Here is a 23,053-nt window from a genome sequence, read left to right as displayed (position 1 = left end):
TAGTTTGGAAACTTCAGCTAGTGCAGAATTCAGCAGCCAGGTTGCTCACCGGGGCAAGATGGTTTGAGCATATTACACCGATCCTGGCTCAACTGCACTGGCTGCCAATCAGTATCTGAGGCCAATTTAAAGTGTCGCTTTTGACCTATAAAGCCTTAAACGGCTCAGGACCACAATACATCAAGGACCACCTCTCTCCATAGGAACCTACTCAGATCCTGAGATCATCCTCTGAGGCCCTTCGTTGTGTGCCTCCTCCACAAGAGGTCTGGAGCATCACAACACAAGAACGGGCCTTTTCTGCAGTCTCCATTTGTGGGGAGGTTCGGCTAGTCCCTTCACCATACACCTTTAGGCGCCAGGCAAAAATGTTCCTCTTCAACCAGGCCTTTGGCTGATTGATATCCAATGCCCAAACTCGGAACTATGGTTTCATATATCTCATACTTAGTAAAACCATCATTAAAGACACAAAAATGAGTCAAATTTTTTAACATACAACTAAACTCAGGAAATTACTACTCTACATCTGACACTAATCAAACAATTCTCTGTGAGTTATTTTTCTTCCAACAATGAACAGAGAAAAGCCACATATGAATAAATATCTAATGCCTTAAGGAAAAATAGTTCAAAATCTGCTTCCCTGCAGTCTCTTCCGTAGAACATTCTATACTATTTCACAGAGTTCAGCTGAAAGTCTTTAGACTTTATTTAGAAGCATTTTTGTTTCTACTTATCCCACAAACTGTATCATATTTTATTCTATGTTTATGACTTACATTCAATCAGATCTTCAAATATTTGCTATCAATTTTCTCCAAATAAAGAACAGTTTTCATTAAGCTAAAAAAGGTAGATATATATATAAGCCTGATAACATCAGTAAGTACAGTTGGGTGGCTCAACTAGGTAAGCAAGATTGCAATACTTTCATAGGCGATGGTCAGTCTAGGGTCTTGAGTTCAACTTTCTCTTTTTCAATATTTACATGGCAATATTTACATCGCAAATTTAAATAATGGGAGATGTTTTCAGAATTGGCTCCTGCCAAATTACTAAGGGTTGAACTGTAAGAGCTGATTAAGAAATGCCAAGACTGGGAAGAATTAAGAGATAAGGCAACTGTAGCTAGTCCCTACAAATACAGTGGTACCTCGGTTTTCAAGTGAAATCCATTCCAGAAGACTGTTCGAGTTCTGAAACGTTGGGGTATCAGGAAAGCAAAAGCGGAGTACAGAGGAAAAATTGGGGACCATCTGAGAAATCATGATACTAGACAAATGTGGCAGGGAGTCCAACATCTGACTGGTTATAAATCAAGGAATTCATCAGTGGTAGAGAGTACTGCTTCCTTGGTGGGAGAGTTGAATACCTTCTTTGCCCGATTTGAGGTGACACCAACAGTGACTCCAACAGGGATGCCAGAGCTATTGGCATCACTACCTACAGGAAATGCTGCCAGGGTGGAAGAGGGAGAAGTGAGGCGAATATTAAAGGAGGTAAACACGAGGAAGGCTATGGGCCCAGATGGGGTGGCTGGCAGGGTGCTAAGAGATTGTTCGTACCAACTGGCAGGAATCTTTACAAAGATGTTTAACCAGTCTCTGGCCCAAGCCACTGTTCCACCCTGTCTGAAATCCGCTACCATTATACCCCTGCCAAAAACTCAAAGATAGACAGTCTGAATGATTTTCACCATGTGGCACTGACACCCATTATAATGAAATGTTTAGAAAAACTGGTGAGGAAGCGCATCTTATCTTGTCTGCCAGTGGGACTTGACCCTTACCAGTTTGCGTACAAGGCAAAGAGATCCCAGAGGATGCTGTGGCAATGGCTTTACATGCTGTCCTGACTCATTTGGAGAAGCAAGGGAACCACGCGAGACTGTTATTTGTAGACTTTAGTTCCGCATTTAATACTATTCTTCCGCATAGATTGGTGCCCAAATTATTAGACCTGGGACTTCCACCATGTTTGTGCAGGTGGATATTAGACTTTCTATGAAACTGTTCCCAAAGGGTCAGGTTGGGTTCTCACGTCTCTGCGGATCTCATCACGAATACGGAGACGCCGCAGGGGTGCGTGTTGAGCCCGCTTTTATACACGCTCTATACAGCTGACTGTGCCCCCAAATACCCCAGTAATAAGATCATTAAGTCTGCAGGTGATACAACTGTGGTTGGTTTAATTACGGCTGGAGAGGGGGAGACAGCCTATAGGAAGGAAGTTGAGCAGTTGGGGGAGTGGTGCAGGAAAAACAACTTACTGCTTAACTTAAAGAAAACAAAAGAGATCATTGTGGACTTTAGGAAATGTAAATTGAATATTCAGCCACTTATTATTGAGGGGAAGTGCGTGGAACAGGTCTCAGTGTTTCGATTTCTGGGAATGAAGTTGAGAGATGACCTAACCTGGGGAGAGAACAGCAAAGACCTGGTGAAGAGAGCACAGCAGAGGTTATATTATCTGAGAATCCTCCGGAAAAACAATCTCTCAAAGGACCTGTTGATGGCATTCTACCATTGCACTGTGGAGAGCGTACTAACCTATGGTCTGTGCATGTGGTTTGGGAGCTGCACGGCCAGTGAAAAAACAATGCTATCCAGGGTTGTAAAGACTGCAGAGAGAATTATTGGGTGCACTCTTCCCACCTTAGATCAAATCTATGCTGCCAGGTGCCATAAGAAAGCGGCAGAGATAGCACATGATAGTACGCACTGATCTCTTTCAGCTTCTGCCTTCTGGAAGAAGGTATAGGGTTATAAAGGCCAGGACTAGCCGCCTGAAAAACAGTTTCTACGCTAATGCAATTCTGGTTCTAAACGCAGCATAAGGTGTCTCTGTAGTATAGTGTATTTTAAAATGGGGTTTAGAGTTTTTAGGGTTTTTTGAATGTTTTATGTAGTTTTTATGTAGTTTTATGTAGTTTTGTGGTAGTTTTATGTAGTTTTTATGTAGTTTTATGTAGTTTTCAATTTCATTGTTCCACAAGGGACAATGACAATAAAGATATCGTATATCGAAAACCGAAAACTCAAAATAGAAGCCTCAAAACAGAAATCTCAATATGGAAAACTCAATATGGAAGCCGCGTTTCTGGTTTGACTTCCGAGGTGCGCTCGAAAACCGAAGCATTTACTTCCAGGCTTACGGCGTTCGAGTTCCGAAACAGTGTTTATTAACAGAGACGTTTGAAAACCAAGGTACCACTGTATATTGCTTCAGCTAGAGTACAAATCACATATTTATCATTGTTGTGCATTTTCATGGAAGGCACTCAAGAAAGCTTATAAACATGGATTTCACAGGAAGACACAAAACTCCAAATGTACACTGGGATTCTAAGGGAGCTGCAGTTCACAGCTGATGTGGCTCTGAACTGATAAGTAAAGATGTTTGGGCCTTAATCTGGCCACTAGACAAACACAATGGACAACGTATAATGTCAGGACAGTTGTCGGTATAGTTACATATCTCCTCTGCTGCACTGGGATGTACCATCGCTTCTACAAAGTCTGAAGCAAATTCCTTTCATATTAATCAAAGCGAAAAGTAAAGCAAAGCAGACTCTATATCCATCTCTTGGCCTGACCGCATGAGTGTGTCCCCTTGAGAAAGCGAGTGAAGGAATGAAAAACCTCATTCCCCCTTTGCCCTTCTCCACAGCTTCCTTGACAAGTTATTGTGCACACAGGAATTTGGCAGGGAAGGTTCAATTAAGGACAGGTGTCAGGGTTTGTGCTGAAGCTTCAAGGTTTTAGCATTCTTCCCACGTTCTTCAGAGGAAGTTCCAACAGTGCCTGACACTTAGGTACTCTACCCTTAGCTTCTTCTTGCCAGTTTGTATAAAGTACAGTCGTACCTTGGATCTCAAATGCCTTGGCTCCTGAACAAATCAGCTACCGAACGATCAAAACCCAGAAGCAAGTGTTCTGGTTTTCAAAGGATTTTTGGAAGCTGAATGTCTGGCGTGGCTTTCGATTGGCTTCAGGAGCTTCCAGAAGCTGCGCTTTGGTTTCCGAACATTTTGGAAGTCGAACAAACTTCCGAAACAGATTCCGTTCAACTTCCAAGGTACGACTGTACCTCTGCCATTGAGAAAGTGAACATTGGGATACATCAGGTGTTTTTACCAGCATTAGTAGTTACTCTCTCCTGCCAAGCATGAACACACTCATACCTAAACAGTGTCTTCATAAGGTCAACCAAGTTTGCTGATAGATTAGGTTATCACAAATTAATACAAAAGCTTAGGCAATTAGAAGACCTGCAGTTTTACAGTTCTTCAGTTTTGATACATAGACCAGTGAAACGGAAAAACCAAAAGAGAGAGAAAAGATAAAAGCTTTCTTACCGAGAAAACTTCTGCTTTATACTACACAGTGCTCTCCGACAGCACTGCCATTTTCCATTGTGCATTATTCCCTTACTCCCCAAAGGCTGATATCTTTTTTCATCCACTCAGATTCCAACAGAGTATTTAAATTACATGATCTCCAGAAGACGTCCTGTGTGGGGCTGTTCAATATAATATTTACTTTTTGCTTAAGAGTGAAATTGGCACAAATTTCCTCCAACAGCCAATGCTGTCATTCTACAATATGCAGCTGCTCTATCAGGATCTTAGTCTCAGATCTGTGCCAGTACCTACTGTACATATTTATGTATTCCTTTCTTTTTTGCCAATTAACCCAGCAAAAGCACTGAAAATTCACTGGAATGATTCTATTTCTCAGAATGAGCCATATTAATTACCATCATATATCAAATTCCAGCCGTTTTGATCCAGCAGAAAACACCAGACACTCCAGTTAATGTCACAATACAGTGTTACTTCTCTTTGCCAAGATCCTTTAAAATAACATTGCACTCCAAAATTGATTCTACAAACACGTCACTACAGGGTTCCATGTTTATTCTGTAACAATAATTTTCAGATCAAGTTTACTTTAAAAGAATTTGTGCTTTCTAACAGCTGGGCTTAAAACTCTGCAGTCCTGAAAGTCAAGAGATGCTATTTCTCCTTCTGTCATTAGCTGCATCAACAAAAATTCTGCGGGCCATCTAGTTCCAAAAACAACAAATATGCCCCACTCTACTGTGTATTTGAATTATTCCTTAATATAGTCTATGCCAGTAAATGAAGAGAAAACCAATTTACCAAATGGTAATATTTTTAAACACTTCATCTGCATTAATGAAAATGTGATATTATTTGTTCCTGTCATGCATTCTAGTGAGTGATAAAGGTAGGAGCCTTATCACACAATAGCCTCCTCCTTACCCCAATATTATTAAATTAAACAAATATTTAACATTTACTGCATTATACAAATATAGCAATAAACTATAACGACATTAATCATTTTGGCCTTTAGTCATTTTTATTAATTAGCATCTTTTCATTAATATGTAAATAACTTCTTCAGTGTTCCTATCATTCCCAAATGGGTCAGTGTCCATGGATGTTAATTAGATGGTTGCTGGTCCGAGCAGTGGATTGGACTAGATGACCCTTGGGTCCTTTTCAACTCTACGATTTTATGATTTTTTATTATTAGGATTTTACAAAACTCCATTTTTATAAAACTTCTCTACCTGGTTACTCAAAGGAAATTCTCTTTACAGGCAACCAGATTAATGGCTATGTATAGAAGCCCATGCTAAACCATGCAAGGGACTTTGCAGGGAATCTAAGGTGAATGAAGGCCCCATGGCCTCTTCTATCAAGTTATAAAAGTTATCAGGCTATCTCAAGTCTTTAAATAGACAAATGAGGTAGAATTATTCAGCTGCTTTGCTACACTTGCCAGGCACAGGATGCTGCTTCAGCTATTGTTGTGCAAGCAGAGGTTTTATACTGAAATGGCTAACACAACATAAGTCTCAAAGTTATTTAAGTTTCTGAACAATGTGCATTAAAGATGCAAAACGGATTGCCAAAAAGCAGAGGCAAACATGCCAAAGTTCAACTCTTCAAGCTAATTATTAAGCAAACATTTTTTCTCCAAATTTAGTCATAAGACTCTCCTATAGCTAGCAATAATATATTACAAATATTTCCAGCCTCCTTCCCTCTCTTCTCCACTTACCAAACACTTTTCCTTTACCAGTTCTGGGTTTTGTTTTGTTTTCATAAGGTATAAGGATAGAAATGCCAAATTACCCCCTCACCATTTCCTGTTTTTACAACCATCCTTCAGTAAACAACTGTTATTGAACACATACTAAAACCACAAAAGGAGCTAAATATATCGTTTTAAACATGCATAAATGGCACTTCTGTCATACTTCATACCAAAGACACTCTTCTCAAATGCCATGCTGTCCCCAGGGGGCAAAGGTCATAGAAATGCTAGGTAAGAGAAGTTGGAAAAGAAATTATGAAGAATTCTTTTAAAGGTGGGAGGAAAGTTGAGACAGTCTCTTTATAATAGTACTCATATCCATTATTTAGACCATAGGTTTCTTGAAGGCAGGGGCTTGCCTGTTCTGCTTATTTATTTAAATATGTTTTCCCTTGCTTTTTTTTGACATAAACATGTCCACAAGCTGTATGTTGATAATGCATGCTGCTTCCAGTGAGCTGGAGATGGCTTACAAATATTATCTTACAAAGATCTAAAACAATTAAACAGTTAGATAACAAATACTGTTAATACAGAAAGGAATTCAGAAAAAAACAGAAAATACACTGCCCAACCAATGTACATTCACATTATAAGCGGATTTAAAACAAAGCCGATGTAAATATCACGTGTGAAAATTATCTTCATCTCTGACTATAGTCCTAGAAATAATTTTTTCTAAAGGCCATTCCCAGAACAGCTTTAGAGTACATATGTACTTCTTCCTAGCTGTCTTCTCTTTTAACCATCCTGGCACATGCAAGAACCCCAAAAGGAAAAAGTCTATCTACACAATTCATTGCTGATACAACCAGATTACAAAATCACCTTGTTCTGAGATTATACAAACAGAAACCATTGCTCCTGCTTAGAACAGGTCTGTTGTCACACGATTTTAGCGTGTACTAGCGCCACACATGGGGCAGGCTGCAGAGGGGTTCAAACAGATTTAACCCTTTCTGCTGATGTTTCCTGCTTAAAATTGAAAACATTGCTACAGTTACCATCTTCCCAGTATACCTATGCAGTATTAAACTGCAGAGGGGTGCATGGGGAAGGACAGCAGGTGCAAACTTTTGTCCCCAATTCTCATTTCTAGTAGGAAAAGAGACCAAATAAATGTTCTATGAGGACATTCCCTGCTTTCCTCTGTACTATTGTGCTATGAAGATACTTTTTCTTTTCCGATTGGTAGGAAATGGAAAGAGGAGTCTTCAGCTCTTGGTCTGGGGGAATCAGGAAGATATTGCAGATTTTTTTTACTTATTATTTCAAACAAAATGTACCCCTTCCCCCAGATTCTCCCAAGAACCACCATCAAATAATTTAATAAACTGTTTTTCTTTTTTTTGAGTATATTTAAATATATTGCTGATAATCTCAAAAGTTGAGTACTTGAACTCAAGGAAACAAAATTTGACTGATTTTATATAACAGTATTTTTATCCTACTTGGAAAGTCCAAAATAAGCTTTTAAGAGTAAACCTGAAAGAACAGATTTAAACCAGCATGTGGTGAAGCTCAATTCATTGCTCAATCCATTGCTTACAAGGGGGAACCTATCCCATGGAATGGTCCAGTTTCCTCAGGACTTTTGGGCCAGTACTTCAACATCCAAGAACTATGGACTCAGAAGTGTCAGCAACAATGGCATGACCCTATTTATGCAATGAAATGTTAACTTTGAGTTATTTAATAGAAACTGCCTTACCATTCTTCTTTGAACTCCAAAAAGGGGATAAGGGGAATGGTGGTTCAGCAGATATGAATGTATGCAAGAAAACTGTATGTGCGTAAGACTAAGAGGCAGAAAGTATCTTTCCCCTGTGGCAAATGTAAGTGAGTTTAACCGGATGAAAACAGATATATTGTTTTTTAAAAAATGAAAATGGCAGTGTGCAGTATCAACAAATTAGGCAAACCTCGTGCTAGGAAAATAAAACAGTCAAGGTTAGGATCAGGATTTATGTTTTACATACTGTACCAAATTGTTTAGTGTACAACTGAACTTCCCTTCTGCACCCCACTTTAATTAATCCTGTGTTTTGACATTCAAACTGAGAACGTGGAGTGGGTGTAAATTCCTAGATCCACCCTTAGACACATTCCCAAGGCTGCATGTTGGCAACCCATAGAATAGCTTCCCATTCTTTCATGAGTGTGTTTAAGGGTTATGTGTGAAATGCATATACACTGAAGTTCCAGAGACAGATTTAAAAATGCTCTGTTACCTGTTCTTAGTTTCACACATTGCACCCACCTCCTTCATTTCTTTTCTGTGTTCTCTCTTGGGTGGCCTCTCTGGAGTTGAACTCCAAAAAGGAATTTGGCACATTGCCTGTTCCACTGGACTACAGTTTGGCCTAATCCTATAGTAGTATTTAACCTCATCATTTTTTTTAAAATAATTTTTATTAATTTTCCAATTTTAAGACAAAACAACAACAACATACAAACATCAACAAATACAAACAAACACATAAATATAGTTTCTTAACCTCATTTTCATAAACCTCCTTTCTCAGACTTCCCCATACCTTACCCTTTTTTGCATCCTTATTTTACGGTTTTTCAGCAACCCTTTTTACCAATTAAATTTAAACTTATTATCCTTCTCGATTTCCCCTTAAATCATCAAACAATTTCAGCTGTAATTCTACATCTTCCTTCCCCTTAACATTTTAGCACTCCTCAATTTTATAACAGTTCTTAAGATAAACTTTAAACTTCTTCCAGTCTTCCTCCGCCGTCTCTTTCTCTTGGTCATGGATTCTGCCAGTCAATTCTGCCAATCCCATAAAGTCGATCACTTTCGTCTGCCATTCTTCCAGTGTGGGTAACTCTTGTGTCTTCCAATACTTTGCTAGAAGAATCCTTGCTGCTGTGGTGGCGTACATAAAAAAAGTCTTATCCTTCCTTGACACCAGTTGGCCGACCATGCCCAAGAGAAATGCCTCTGGTTTCTTATGAAAAGTACATTTAAGTACCTTCTTAATTTCATTATAGATCATTTCCCAAAAGGCTTTATTCTTTGGGCAGGTCCACCAAAGGTGAAAGAAGGTACCTTTAGTCTCATTACATTTCCAACATTTGTTATTGGGCAGATGATAAATCTTCGCAAGCTTGACTGGGGTCATGTACCACCTGTAAATCAGTATTTAACCTCATCATGCCCCAACCCTTCGTTTTCCTTGATCCCTTAGCACTTGATAACAGTCTATAGTGAATGAGCTGGGTCAGATTTCACCAAGGTCAAATATGCCCTAGCTCCTGATAGAGGAAATAAGTGACAACACTGTCACTTTGGTACTTTGTGTATTAGGTGAACTGTGACAAAAACATGTGTTGTAGAAAAGGGAAAGGAAATGTATTTTCCATTGTAAAATGCCAACTGCACTCAGCTTACAGAAAAACACTCCTGACATTTCCCTGAGAAGGGTGTTTTCCCTTTATTTATTTTGCAATACTTTGCAGATTCAAAAAACTCAACAGTAATAAAATAAATTCCACTTGAGCTCTACGGACAGCATAAGTATGTTACAGTAGAGGTACTTTCTACACCATTCTTTGAATTCCTATGAAGACCTCTCCCACTTGCAGCAACAGCAACTTCTGCTTAGATCTTCAACAAATTCTCTTTCTTTGCATATAACTTTTTATAAAGCACACCCTGACTAGGCATGGGGGGGGGGGTTCAGTTTCCACTACTGAAGGTCTGTATTCCCTTGTCTGCTTCCTACTCCCACATTCTCTTCCATAAATGCTGCAAGGTCATCCAATGTGTGCTAACTTCAGAAAGAAACAAAAGACTGAACCTGCCGAGTGAGAATTTCTTTAAGGATAACTTTAAAAGGCAACATTGTATAGATACCACATTTGTCTCATGTTTAATAGTTGTGGTTTTTGAGGAAATTCTTACCAACTATTTCTCATCTGTGCTTGTGCTGATAAGACATTAAATCAGGGGTGGCTAACCTGCAACCTTCTAGATATTGCTGGACTACAACTCCCAACATCCCTAACCACTGACCATGCAGGTTGTAGCTGGGAGGGGGCCACAGGTTAGGCATCCCTGTATTAAATTTCTCTCAGTGATAGTTTTGCCTTCAGACATTATTCTAAAATAGATACTGCAGCTTATCTTGTTTGTTTTGCTTGATAGGTCAGGGGAGTAGATTCGTTCAGGCACATCCTTTACACCTTGGAGACACAAGTCTTTGTCTGTTTGCATCATATTGTGGTCTGCCAGTAAAAAAGGATGGGAAATATTCTCCCTATAGCTTTCTTAAACAAACATGTTTAGTCTGTATGAGAAATGGAAGGCACTCATGAGCTTTCTCTGCACCCCTGGTATAAAGAGGCCTTTCTTATTTCAAATATTATTTCAGTTCTTTATGTGAAATTAATTACATTTTCAGCACTTTGCTGATTTTGCATTGCTCACTGTTCTCCCCTATATTCCCTGCCAACTGGAACAGCAGCAGACCACCCTTGCAGTCCAAATGGCTATATAAAAACCTATCTGCGAAACAGGAAATACTATACAAATCAAATATCCTTAATAGCTAAAGGTTTGCAAACTTATTTTAGCTTCAAAACACACACACACACACACACACATTTACAATGAAATGTTATTGTCCATGACAAGAAAAAATGCTCAACTGTCTACTATCAGATACAGCTCTACTTGTACGAAAAATGTAAGCGTGATGAGTCGTGTCTGAATATGATTGTGTGTTCAAATGAACATAACCTTAAAAGAAATGTATTCTGGAAAGACAGCATTCACATTCAGATACATGCACATGCTAATGATCATTGGAAAGTGTACCAGTTCCTCATTCAGCAACTGAAATGCATGTAGGATTCTAATTTCGCACCTGAATCTTCTTAGTTTGATTGAGACTGTACACCACCATAATCCTGCTTCCTATATAGAACAGTATTTCTTCTTTAAAAAAACACATATATTTTCTTTAGGAATAAATATATAAATATGAGGACACTTGAATAAAAGTCTAATGATTACCACAGCCAGATAAACCTGATCACACAATAAACATCTATTAAGTTATTTGGATCATGATTTAATTATAGGTTCCTTAAAAACAATAACTTTTATTATATTAAAATGGCTTAAGACCTACCTTGTCTGCTAACAACTCTCTAATTTTGCTTGCTTGGAGGCGAAATTTCATCAGCTGGGATTCTAGAGCTATACATCTTTCTTTCCAGTTTATAGTTCCCTCAAATTCTAGCAACTCTGCCATATTTATGCTGTGAAGGGGGAAAACAAGCTATTTAATATTCCATATAATTGTTTCTTCATTCTTATATACATACAGAAGGTGTTCCTATATATCATAAATAGCAGTATAGTAAAGATTTTTACTCTGTGGTAAGTTCTACCAAGTTCAATGTTTGCCCTCCAGTATTATTATTATTATTATTAATTTTGTATACTCCGCTTCATCTGTAGATCTTAGGGTGGTTCACAACATAAAAATACAGTGTGTTTAGGACTACAATTTTAACAACTTCAGTAATATCCAAAGAGAGATCATACACATATAATGTTCCAGTGTTTGATCTCAACTTATTGACTTGGGGCTAGGTACAAATCTTTCCCGTAAAATCATTTTGCAAACTGATAAGCTCCACTGACAAGAGATGGATTAGGAAATATCACCCATTTATTACTCTGGACATTTCATATCCAAACTGCAACTTTAAAAGATCCAGTTTAACTAATTAATGTTTCTATTATTACTTATTAGACTAGTTACACAAAGGTCTCCAAGCAACTTACAGCATATTTAAAAACATGAGCATAAATACCTTATAATATCAATACATTCACACAAAAACACATGAAATTACAAAATTCACCTTCATAACAGCCATAGAAAAGCTTTGACAAATTATCACTATCCAAATAGAGTTGTAGCTGAGCCAATAGCCTATGCTGACGGAATTAACTCTGTGCTGAGGTACCTGTGTCTCCTCTGAAAGCAAATGAACCCCCCAAACTACAAACACACTCCTATTTAATGGATGTTTACCACTTTTTAGCAAAAGAAAAAAATCTCATGAAACTGTTTACGAACTGCTTTAAAACTCTCAAGTAAATATAGAACGACAATTTTCTTGGTGAGCCACTGAAAGCCAAGGTGAAAAATAGATCTTTATGGCTCTTTTAAAGGAGGGATCACGCTTGCCAGATATCACTTGTTTCTATCATGAAACCAATGAGAAAAAGACAATCAAGATAAACAACTATTGGCTGAAAGAATGTTTAATTATCTACCACATTATTTACATGTGCAACAGTTTTCAATATTTTCCAACGAAAGCTCTTATAGGGTTAACTCCTAGATTATTTAGAACTTGTCAGTTATTTATCTATTTAAAGCATTTTGGGTCTTTAGTAAAAAAAAAAGTTAGTTAGCTAGTCTTACTTCTAAGGACATAAACACGCTTTGCACTGTAAAACTCTTTTTTGCTCTTTTCTGTTCGGGTAGATAAAAATAAAATTCCATTACAGTGGTATCCCCAGTTGCGCACAGGATCTGTTCCGGAGCTCCAGTCGGATCCTGAGCTGTGTGTATCCCGAGATGCCGCTTCTGCGCATGCGCACGGTGCATAGAGCGCATCCTGCACATGCGCGCGTGGTGAAACCCAGAAAAATACTTCTGGGTTTGCCGCACACATATCCCGAAGGATACGTAACAGGAGGTGAACGTAAGTAGAGGTACCACTGTAATGCATCAGGCCTAGCAAAAGTTTGGAACATAAGCTCTACTTTCCACCTTTCACGTGGCTGTAACCAGGGGCACTGCTAGGAACTAAATAACACAACAGACCCTTAACACATATTTGCATATGCTAGTCATAAAAACAATAATTTTATTATTTATATCCCGCTCATCTGGCTGGGTTGCCCCAGCCACTCTGGGTGGCTTCCAGCACATATAAAAACATAATAAAACATCAAACATTTAAAAACCTTCTGAAACAGGACTGTACAGTAATTCAGATGTACAGATGATAGTTTAAGTCTTCAATCAAATTAAGATGGTTGTGGGTCTTACTTGAATTGCACTTTACAGCACACCCAGAAATCTTGCAAGCATAGATGCCAATTCCTAGGAGCTGAGGTCCCTTCAGCCCCCCATAAAATATTTGAGGGGGGCAGGGCCCCACAAAATTGATGGGCCTTGGCATTCCAATGGTGTGTGTGCTGCATCATGTAATCGATTCTGTGGGGCAGGGCTGCTTACCTGACCCCCCCCCCCATATTTTATTCAAGTTGGCACCCCTGCTTGCAAGCAAAGTAAAATATTAATTATTTTTAAATAATAATAATTAAAAATAATTATAATAATTAAATAATAATAATTAAAAATAATAATAATTAAAAAAAATAATGCAGGAGGTTTGAGGCCCAGTACAAAGGACCTGGGATTTGGGTCCCCTCCTAACAGCACTTCTGCTGTAAGAGTACTTCAGTTCAACTTTTGCCAATACAATTTGGATGGATCATCTCCTCTTTCCTCTTTCCCTTCTGAGTTTTTGTTTGTGTTAATTTCATTTGTATTGTTTTCTTTTTAAAATTTAGTTCTAAAGATCCCAAGGATAATTACCAAAAACAATTGGTACCACTTACCAACAAATAGTATCAAGAATGTTTTTGGCTTTTCAGAGCTTCTACATAGGTGAAAATTGAAGTTTGTGGGAATAAAGCAGGCATAAGCAAACTTGCCCCCCCCAGATGTTTTGGACTACAACTCCCATCTTCCCTGACCACTGGTTCTGTTAGCTAGGGATGATGGTAGTTGTAGTCCCAAAACATCTAGATGGTCCAGTTTGCCTATGCCTGGAATAAACATTCTGCAGATGTCCAAATGGATATATGAACATGACAAACAGGGTAGAATTTTTCAGTGTTCAAGCATTTAACTGAGATACAAATATGATATCACTCATATAAAGCTTGAAATTGACCCTATTATTGTGAGGGTTTTGTTAGTTATAATTCCAGCAAATTATTTGCTTTGCGTTTTCCAAAAAGCAAAGGATTATGGAAATATTTGCTGGCACAATATATGCTGTTTACAATTGCACTGAATGATCTTATTTATGAGTCAATGACTTCCCGTCTCTTGTTCAATTCCTCAAGGGAAAATAAATGAGTTCATCACTTTGGCTGGGCTAAGTGTTCTGATTCAGCATTGTGAACCTACACACATTTTCTCTCCTTTTCTTTTTTAAATAGTTTTTTATAAACCAACAGTGCAGTCCTAAGCATGCTTACTCAGAGGTAAGTCTTATTACATTATGTAGGGCTTACTCCCTTGTACAGGATTCTAAGTTTAAGTTCCTTAAACATTAGGTTACAAGTTACGGCATGATACAATAATTCTGACAAATCTGTTTCAGCTAAGTTTTTTATATTTACTGCAAGGATATATATATAAGAATTAAATATTTTATTTCTGCTTGAATATACAGTGGTGCCTCGTAAGACGAAAAGAATCCGTTCTGCGAGTCTCTTCGTCTAGCGGTTTTTTCGTCTTGCGAAGCAAGCCCATTGACGGATTAGCGTTATTAGCGCTATTAGCGGCTTATCAGATAAGCGGATAAGCGGCTTAGTGGCTTAGAAAAGGGGGGGGGAACCCGCAGGAACTCGCAAGACATTTTCGTCTTGCGAAGCAAGCCCATAGGAAATTCGTTTTGCGAAGCACCTGCAAAATGGAAAACTCTTTCGTCTAGTGAGTTTTCCGTCTTGCGAGGCATTCGTCTTGCAGGGCACCACTGTATTGGGATGGTTTAGCTGTCATGATACTGATACGGGAATTCATTTTCATATTTTACATTAAACCATGTGGCATTATGCAGTGGGCTAATATTTTGCAAAAACATGCATTAACTGATCATATAAGGCATCAGAATGCAAAGGAAGCAGATCCAGACTTGAAGATCCACCAACCTGAAACAGGAATGGAACTGTCAGTAACTCTATAAATGAAAGTTTATAGCCAGAAGGGAGTGACAATTTGTTCCTATTTAAATTGCAGGAAAAGCTTCCAATTACTTCAGTGAGGTCAGGGTTTTTCCCAAAATACTCTCCCAACACACAATGTAAACAAACAGAAAATAGAAGAACTTTTCATTATAGTAGGTCATTTCCCCCCATTTAGCAAGAGACACATCCTTTTAACATGAGGGGATATTAAAATGTGATTTAAAACACACCTCTTTAAAAAGAAGTGTTGCATTTCTAGCATTCCACACAGAAAACTGGAAGTAGAAGTTTTAATTTGCTACCTGCAAGCTAGCTGAAACCATAAGGTAGTTATATGAAATGCAGATGATTGCTCAGTTGTCTAACACTGTGGCACTGAAGTTCATGGCAAGGATTTGTCCATGCAGAAACTTAAGATACCACTAGCTAACACTTTTCTTATTGCTGACTCTTGAGTACTCTGTCATATACATGGAAATGTATAATAGAAAGATAAAGAAGTGGTGATTACCTACTTCTACTGCAGGCACTTAAATGCACTGTTTTGTTTTCATATACTAGAATTGATCGCAATCTATCGGTCGATCGTGGGGCGTCCCTGATGGATCCTGGTTGATCGTGTGATCCTGAGAGATCCCCCCCCCCCAAATCTGGATTTTGGTAAAGCAGTCTGTGATGTTTTATAAACTTTTATATACTACCCAATAGAGACTCAATGAAAAGGGTATGCCATATCATTCCTTGCACTGGGCTCCTTTAAATTTCCCTGCAATTGCAGCTTTCCCCTTATCATAAAGCAAGAGATCATTGACCATGTTCCCAGCTCAAGTACAGTTCAGAGTTCTGGGAGTTTGGCCAGCATGAGGAGCAGAAGAATCTCGGGGGTGGGTTTTCAGGGTGAAGACTCTGTAAACTGCAGATGGTGATGTTAAGGGCTTTCTGTGCTACTTTAGTCTCTGCTCTCTTCCCGCACAGGAGATTTAGTCCTAAAAATATTTACATACTGCTATTCATTAAAGAGAAAATCAGAGCCATTCGCAACAATTGTATATAAAACCATATTAAAAAAAGTTAAAATCAGAAATCAGACGACTGTGGAAAAAACAAGGTTCAAAGCTATGAAGCCCACAAAACAGTATGCTTAACAGGCACAAATCAGGGCCAGGAAACAACCTGTTTTATCCATCCCAGGACTTGGTTCTGGGATATACAAACAATTAAAAAAACAGACCACTGAGCATGTACAGAGTGCCTTTCCCCTGACCAGGGATGCCAACTTGAATAAAATATTGAGGGGCCAGGTAAGACCCACCCTGCATATTCAATCACATAATGTAAACACACACACCATTTGAAAGGTGGGGGGCTTAAAATATGTTAGGTGGACGCCAAAAAGACCTTGGCCCCTAGGAGATGGCTCTTATACCCCTAACCACAAGTAGTCCTGACACTACCATAATGTGGGGGGCATCACAGGAGGCAGACTGTGTGCCCTTTGGGGCAGACCTGAGCCCCTGAACCTCTGACTGTGTTTCCCACCTTTACCTCCCAGCATCCTTTAATGCACATTTTAAGCAGCTGGGCATGCAGGCTGCCCGATTTATCCCTGGCATCCAGCTCCCCATCAGCTGTCTGAAAAGGGAGGCTAGAACTTGACTGCCCCAGGTTTCCCCACTCCCCCGCCCCCAGATGTGGGGCAGAGCTGCTTGTTCTGACGACGAGAGGCGAAGGCACTCTTCGCGCGCTCAGAGGCGCTGCTGTGGGCGCCCAGGCATTAACTTCTGAGGCGCCCACCTGATGCCCCACCACGGATAGACCAGACAGTGATTCAGAGGCAGAGAGAAAGAGAGGAAAGTTCATTCAGCAGCAGCAGCAGCGAGGGAATTTATATATATATATATAAAGCTTGGGAGTTCCCGCAGCTTCCCTGCTGGGCCAAAGGAAGAGCAGAGAGAAGGCGAAAGTTTGAGGGAAGAGGGAGGGAAGAGGCATGACTTCCCCCTCTCCGTCTAAAAGTCTCTTGACTTCCCCCGAAGAGGGGGAAAGGGAGGCTCCCCACCCCCCACCCCCCAAAAAACACAACTTAAGCCAAACCTGAGGAGGGCGGGCGGCCTCCGCCTCCTCAACGAAGTCTCTCAGGCGCCCCTCACAAGCAGCGCCGCCGCCGCCGCCTTGCTTCCAAAGGCTCCCTCCGCGCCTGTCCCACCAGCACCATCCCCGCGGTCCGTGGGGGGCCGGCAGGCGGCAAGGGGCCTGGGCTGAGCGGCAGCCGCGCCGGCCATTCAGCGGGCGTGGAAGGCGGGGCTTGGGAGCTCTCGGCAGCCTCTCCGCAGCGGCCCGGGGTGGCGGTTTCTTGGGGCCGAGGGGGCAAGGAGTTGGGCAGGAACCACCACGACGTGGGGGGGGGGGGAGCGAGCGGAGCGGGGCTGAGGGAAGCCGCCGTGTATCTGCGGGACTCGCCCACGAGAGGCCGAGGGCGAGACACCTCAGTGGGCCTGCCTGCCTCCCCCGCTTTACTTGCGCGAAAGGGCTTTCCGACGCGCCGCTCTGCGCCACGCGCGCAGCCCGAGCCTGAGGAGAAATTAGGCCCTTATATAGCCCCCCCCAACCCGCGTAAAAATGATTTTAGGCTGCCGAACCTGGATATCGTCGTGTATCATTTCTTTCCAGAAAAAAATAATCTCGAGAATGGTGGGAAGGGACCCGAAGGGTCAAGTCCAACCCGCTGCAACTGCGGGAATCTTTTGCCCCACATGGGGCTCGAACCCACGACGCTGAGGTTTTAAGAGTCTCAAGCCCACACCAAGCTCCCACATCAGTTTGGAAGGGTAGGTTGCCCAGCAAATTTTGTTGCCTGCTTTCAGCGTAAGCTGAAAGGATAAGTCGGGGCAAATAAAAAGGCTGTGAAGTTTTTGGTTGTCGCTGATAGTGCAACAGGGAACTGGCGACATCAAATCAATAAGAGCTAATTAAAACCAGCTCCAGCGGGTGAGGAAGGGGCATTTTGAAACAACAACAGAGTCTTTCTCTATAACTGGAAAGTTGTTGACTAAGCATTCCCTATATGTAGGAGCGGTTGCACCACCAAAAAAGTCCCTTCTCTGGTCAGCACCTGCTTCCTCACAGATGGTAGTATCATAGAATTGTAGATTTGGAAGATTTGGTAGTATCATAGAATTGTAGATTTGGAACCCATGAGGGTCATCTAAGTCCAACCCGCTGCAATGCATCCAACATGGACCTCAAACCCATGACCCTGAGATTAAGAGTCATGCTCTACCAACTGAGTTATATGATTCAAAGGAGGGACTGAGATTAAAATCATAAGGTTTTGGATATACAAAGGTGTGTACATATATATATATAACAGGCATGTCCAACTCCCAAGAGACTGCGATCTACTCCCACTATAGAAAAAACCTGGCAGTGATCTACCCATTGGATCTACCCATTCTTTTTTGTGGGGGGGGGGGACACATCGATCAGGATCACGCAAACCACCAGGATCAACCAGGGGTAGACCGTGAGCGACCGGTAGATCACAAATCAACTGGTTGGACATGCCTGATATAGAAGACTCTTCCTAGTGTTACGAGTTTGGGGAAGTAGGCTGTAGGCCGAGACCCTTCTAGCTCCTGAATCTACCAAGTGTTAAAATAAAAGCCAGCCTATCTTCTTGATGAGGCAATTGCCTGGGTGATGGGCCATTATTAAGAGAACTAAGGAAAGGGGTTCTGTGCAAGATAGAAATGGGTACCACCCACTCACTCTGCAACGGTTAATTAGAAGGAAAAGGCAGAGTTGAGTGGCAGTGAAGCAAAAAAGCAGCAGGCCAGGGAAATAGACAGAACAATGTTTGTCTTCTGTTTGAACCCAAGGCTGTGGTTATGGGAGAAACGAGACCTTTTTGCTATGAACCCCTCCATTGTAAGCCCAGGTTATAAACCATATATCACAAAAGCACCACAGTCTCCATTGTGCCTCGTTCCCAAAGGAAACATGAATCCTGGGTAAGTGTCTGAAACCCCTGGGATCTCATACCACTCAGAGATTGGGTGCCATGTAATACTCCGTACAGAATTACAGAAACTACAAATAACGGATGGTAGTTTGTTGTCCACATGACATTGTCTTCAACAAAATGCCATTCCATAGTTTGCACCCCCCCCCAATAAATCACAATTTATCATTTCTGCAGGGGGGGGGGTCGCTTACAGGTTTATTTTTATTTTTTTGGTTGAAACAGTAATTCCAGATATGCAACAGCATTTTGATGAGGTCGAAATTGTGTGGACACTGCACAAAACTTTTCACACAAGAGCAGCAGCACTCAGTTCACTCTAAACTACTGTGTGAAACTCCCCGATAATGGAAATGGAAATAAAGAGTCATGGGTGGTGTAACTACAGCCAAAATTTTCCCCATTTGTGTGCAGGCATTCTTTCCTTTTCATGCAACACTGCCATTTTTATCTTGCTCATAATAAATTCTACAGACTGAAGTGTGCTGTTTTCTTTTTTGCTTGCCAGTTCCAGGGAGCGTTGAAGACTTGAGGCCAAGGGCATAAAGAGATTTATCAATCAAACAGTTGAGAAAGGAACTTCTCAATAAAGTTGTTTCTCATTTAGGGACATTTTTATGTGGTGTGTTTCTGAGTGTATTTCCCTGTTCTTTTTTCCTAGGATCCTTTCTGCTTTCCCTCTGGTCTGTGCCCAGCACCATATTCTCCCAATGCAAGCATTGTGCTACTCTCTGTGCCAAGTCACAGCTACAATAGGACTGCAGTGGTACCTCTGGTTACGTACTTAATTCGTTCCAGAGGTCTGTTCTTAACCTGAAACTGTTCTTAACCTGAAGCACCACTTTAGCTAATGGGGCCTCCTGCTGTCCCTGTGCGGCCGCTGCACGATTTCTGTTCTCATCCTGAAGCAAAGTTCTTAACCCAAGGTAATATTTTTGGGTTAGCAGAGTCTGTAACCTGAAGCATATGTAACCTGAGGTACCACTGTAATAATAATAATAATAATAATAATAATAATAATAATGTGCTCAAGGGTCAGCTTTTTAGGCATTGTTGTTGCAGTAGTGGTTTGCAGGCACAATATCGTGCCTGCCACAGATTTGACTAAGGGTCAAATAGCCAGGACTTGGAGATATGTTGTACACCTGATAGCACACGCGCACGCGCACACACACACACACACACACACACACTCTATAGGGGATTCATTTGTCCTTCAAATACTCAAGTAGATAGTGAGATGTTCTGCGGTAGAAAACAAAGCTCCCGCTTCTCTGCCTCAAGCTTAAAGACATTTACCTCCAGCATTTGGCTATACAATAGCCTTTTAAGACTTTTTATGGGCAGTATGTTTCTTTACTCATGCTGTTTCTACTTTCCATTGCTTTATATAACCACAAAGATAAGACAGATAGAAAAACCCCTGGTTATCATTAATAGTTTTGGCCACCTCATGAGAAGAGAAGACTCCCTGGAAGAGACCCTGATGTTGGGAAAGATGGAGGGCACAAGGAGAAGGGGACGACAGAGGACGAGATGGTTGGACAGTGTTCTCAAAGCTACCAACATGAGTTTGACCAAACTGCGGGAGGCAGTGGAAGACAGGAGTGCCTGGCATGCTCTGGTCCATGGGGTCACGAAGAGTCGGACATGACTAAACAACTAAACAACAACATCTCTCTACACAAAAGTCTGTGTATGGAGCCCACATATATGAGAATTTTCCCTCCTGCTGTCTATGAAAGGTTGCATTTGGGTACGCTGCCAGCATAGATGAATCTTCACACTGGATATGGAGAATGCTCCTTCCAGTATTGGAGCAGCCTTTTTGCTGCCATTAATGCACTTACACTGCCTTTCTGTCAAATCCTATAGTACGGGGATATAATTTAACAAAATATTTACATACAAAACCACCAGAGTTCTCTCCAGTACTAAGCAAACGTACTGGATCAGAATTCTACTGATCAGAATTGGGCCACCACCAAGCAAGACCAGACCATATGAATCAACCAAACCTGTGCTGTGTACAGCACTAACACTTACCCGTATTTTTCGCTCTATAGCACGCACCTGACCATAACACGCACGTAGTTTTTAGAGGAGGAAAACAAGAAAAAAATATTCTAAACGAAATAGTGGATATATGATTTTTGTGGTTCATGCTGTGGCCACAGACATGTGATCTGGCAGTGAGTTTGGGGTAGCCCAATGCAAAAATCCTGAGGATCCATGTGGATCCATGCTTTGTAACCACGTTTTTGCGCCATTGCGGCCCCATGAAACAGTGGGTGCGTGTGTTTTTTGGTGCAGGCTGTAGCCATGGATATGCTATGTGATCTGATGGTGAATTTGGGGTGACCTAGTGCAAAAATCCTGAGGATCCATGTGGATCCGTGCTTTGTAACCACGTTTTAAGTGGGGAGGGAAGGAAAAGAACTCAAGGGACAAGGAACACGCGTGGGGGGTGTGGAGAAGGATGCTGCTGATAATGCAGGAGAGGCTCCTCTCCGGCTTTGCTCCTTTAGAACAAGCAGGGTCTGTGTCTCTCCCTCCTCTCCGGCAAGGAAACCATGATAGTAACCACTCTGAGACAAATCAAGAAAAATTGCAACCAACACTCTCCCCCAACAAGCGCAGTGAGGTCAAAACACACACACACGCAGAGAGGGAACTGGCCCTAAAGTCGCAGGGCGCTGGGGGAGTGAACGGGAAGCAAGAGAAGGAGAAGGAGCCCTCACACACACAGAGTGTCAATTCTAAAGTCGGAGGGACAGCGCAGGGAGAGTGAACGGGAAGCTGGAGGAGGAGGAGGAGCCCTCTCTCTCACACACAGACACACAGAGTGTCAATTCTAAAGTCGGAGGGAGAGCGCAGGGGCGCAGGGAGAGCGAAGGAGAAGCAGGAGGAGGAGAACGATAGCTCAAGGACACACACACACAGCCCCTACAGTGGCTAATCCAAAATCGGACAGCAAAAAACTGCAGGCAGGGACAGAGAGTACGGGGTTGTTTTAAAGCAGCCAACCCCGCTCTGCTTCTCTCCCTCCTCCCAGCTAGGCTGGCTGAAAAGCTTCGCTGCTACTTAGCAGATCAGTGGGGAGGAGAGAGGAACATAGAGGACGGGGTTGTTTTAAAGCAGCCAAGCCCGCTCTGCTTCTCTCCCTCCTCCCCAGCTCGGCTCGCTGACAGGAGCCGCTTACACCTGCTTTGTTGTTTCAAAGCAAGCCACGGACTGCTCACAACTGCAGCAGATTCCCCCGCCATCTGTAGGCATTCGCTCCATAACACGCACAGACATTTCCCCTTACTTTCTAGGAGGAAAAATCTGCGTGTTATGGAGCGAAATTTACAGTATATCTCAAATGTGCCTTTCAAAAAGGCAGTAAGAGATCCAATGTGCTCCAAGTATCATTTTTGTTGTACTAAATGCAATTTTAGATCCAAGGAACTGAACTGTACAGAAGTCAATGCAGCCTTCCATTGCTGCTCATGCATCAGACATTCCAGTGGTATGGCTGAAGTTAGTGGCAGTAGTAAATTCTGAACTCAGAATTTGTTGTTGTGAAAGGAAAATGCCTTTCCCACATTTCAGAATACTGTTGCTCACCAACAGGTTTTAAGGAAACAAAACTCCTACTGTTTTCTCTATCATTCATTTTGTGGTGCTTGTGTATATTTTTAGCAAGAGCAGCCATGTGGATTTAAAAAAACAAAACTCTTACACTCTCACGAGTCTCTTCCGATTCTGTGATTCATATTTGTAAATAAATGGAAATCTGACCACACAAACTACCTGGTATCTGAAGAAGTGTGCATGCACACGAAAGCTCATACCAAGAACTAACTTAGTTGGTCTTTAAGGTGCTAC

The 23,053-nt window shown here is 41.3% G+C and overlaps 1 protein-coding gene and 1 long non-coding RNA gene across 4 annotated transcripts in view; one reads left to right on the top strand and one right to left on the bottom strand.

Moving 5' to 3' along the window:
• Window positions 1–17,606, bottom strand: part of PLEKHH2 (pleckstrin homology, MyTH4 and FERM domain containing H2) — a 68,041-nt gene extending 50,435 nt beyond the window's left edge. Inside the window, exons 1-2 of one of the 3 annotated variants that reach the window (XM_083733062.1) lie at window positions 17,257–17,606; window positions 11,285–11,414 (exon numbers count right to left, since the gene is read on the bottom strand). In XM_083733062.1, the coding sequence (XP_083589188.1) occupies window positions 11,285–11,407 (123 nt within the window). In that variant the 5' untranslated portion in view covers window positions 11,408–11,414; window positions 17,257–17,606. The remainder of the gene's footprint in view (window positions 1–11,284; window positions 11,415–17,256) is intronic. The other 2 variants (XM_083733063.1, XM_083733064.1) reach the window with 2 other exon arrangements.
• Window positions 17,607–17,798: 192 nt separating this feature from the next.
• On the top strand, window positions 17,799–19,789 carry LOC310842217. The gene is made up of 2 exons (XR_014563008.1): window positions 17,799–17,990; window positions 19,692–19,789. It is a non-coding gene; the product is annotated as an uncharacterized lncRNA (long non-coding RNA).
• Window positions 19,790–23,053: the final 3,264 nt, after the last annotated feature.

The sequence above is a fragment of the Podarcis gaigeae genome, assembly GCF_964106915.1.
Source record: "Podarcis gaigeae genome assembly, chromosome: 3".
NCBI lineage: Eukaryota > Metazoa > Chordata > Lepidosauria > Squamata > Lacertidae > Podarcis > Podarcis gaigeae.
The sequence above is the reverse complement of the archived record's forward strand: the minus strand, read 5'-3'. Positions and strand labels throughout refer to the sequence as shown.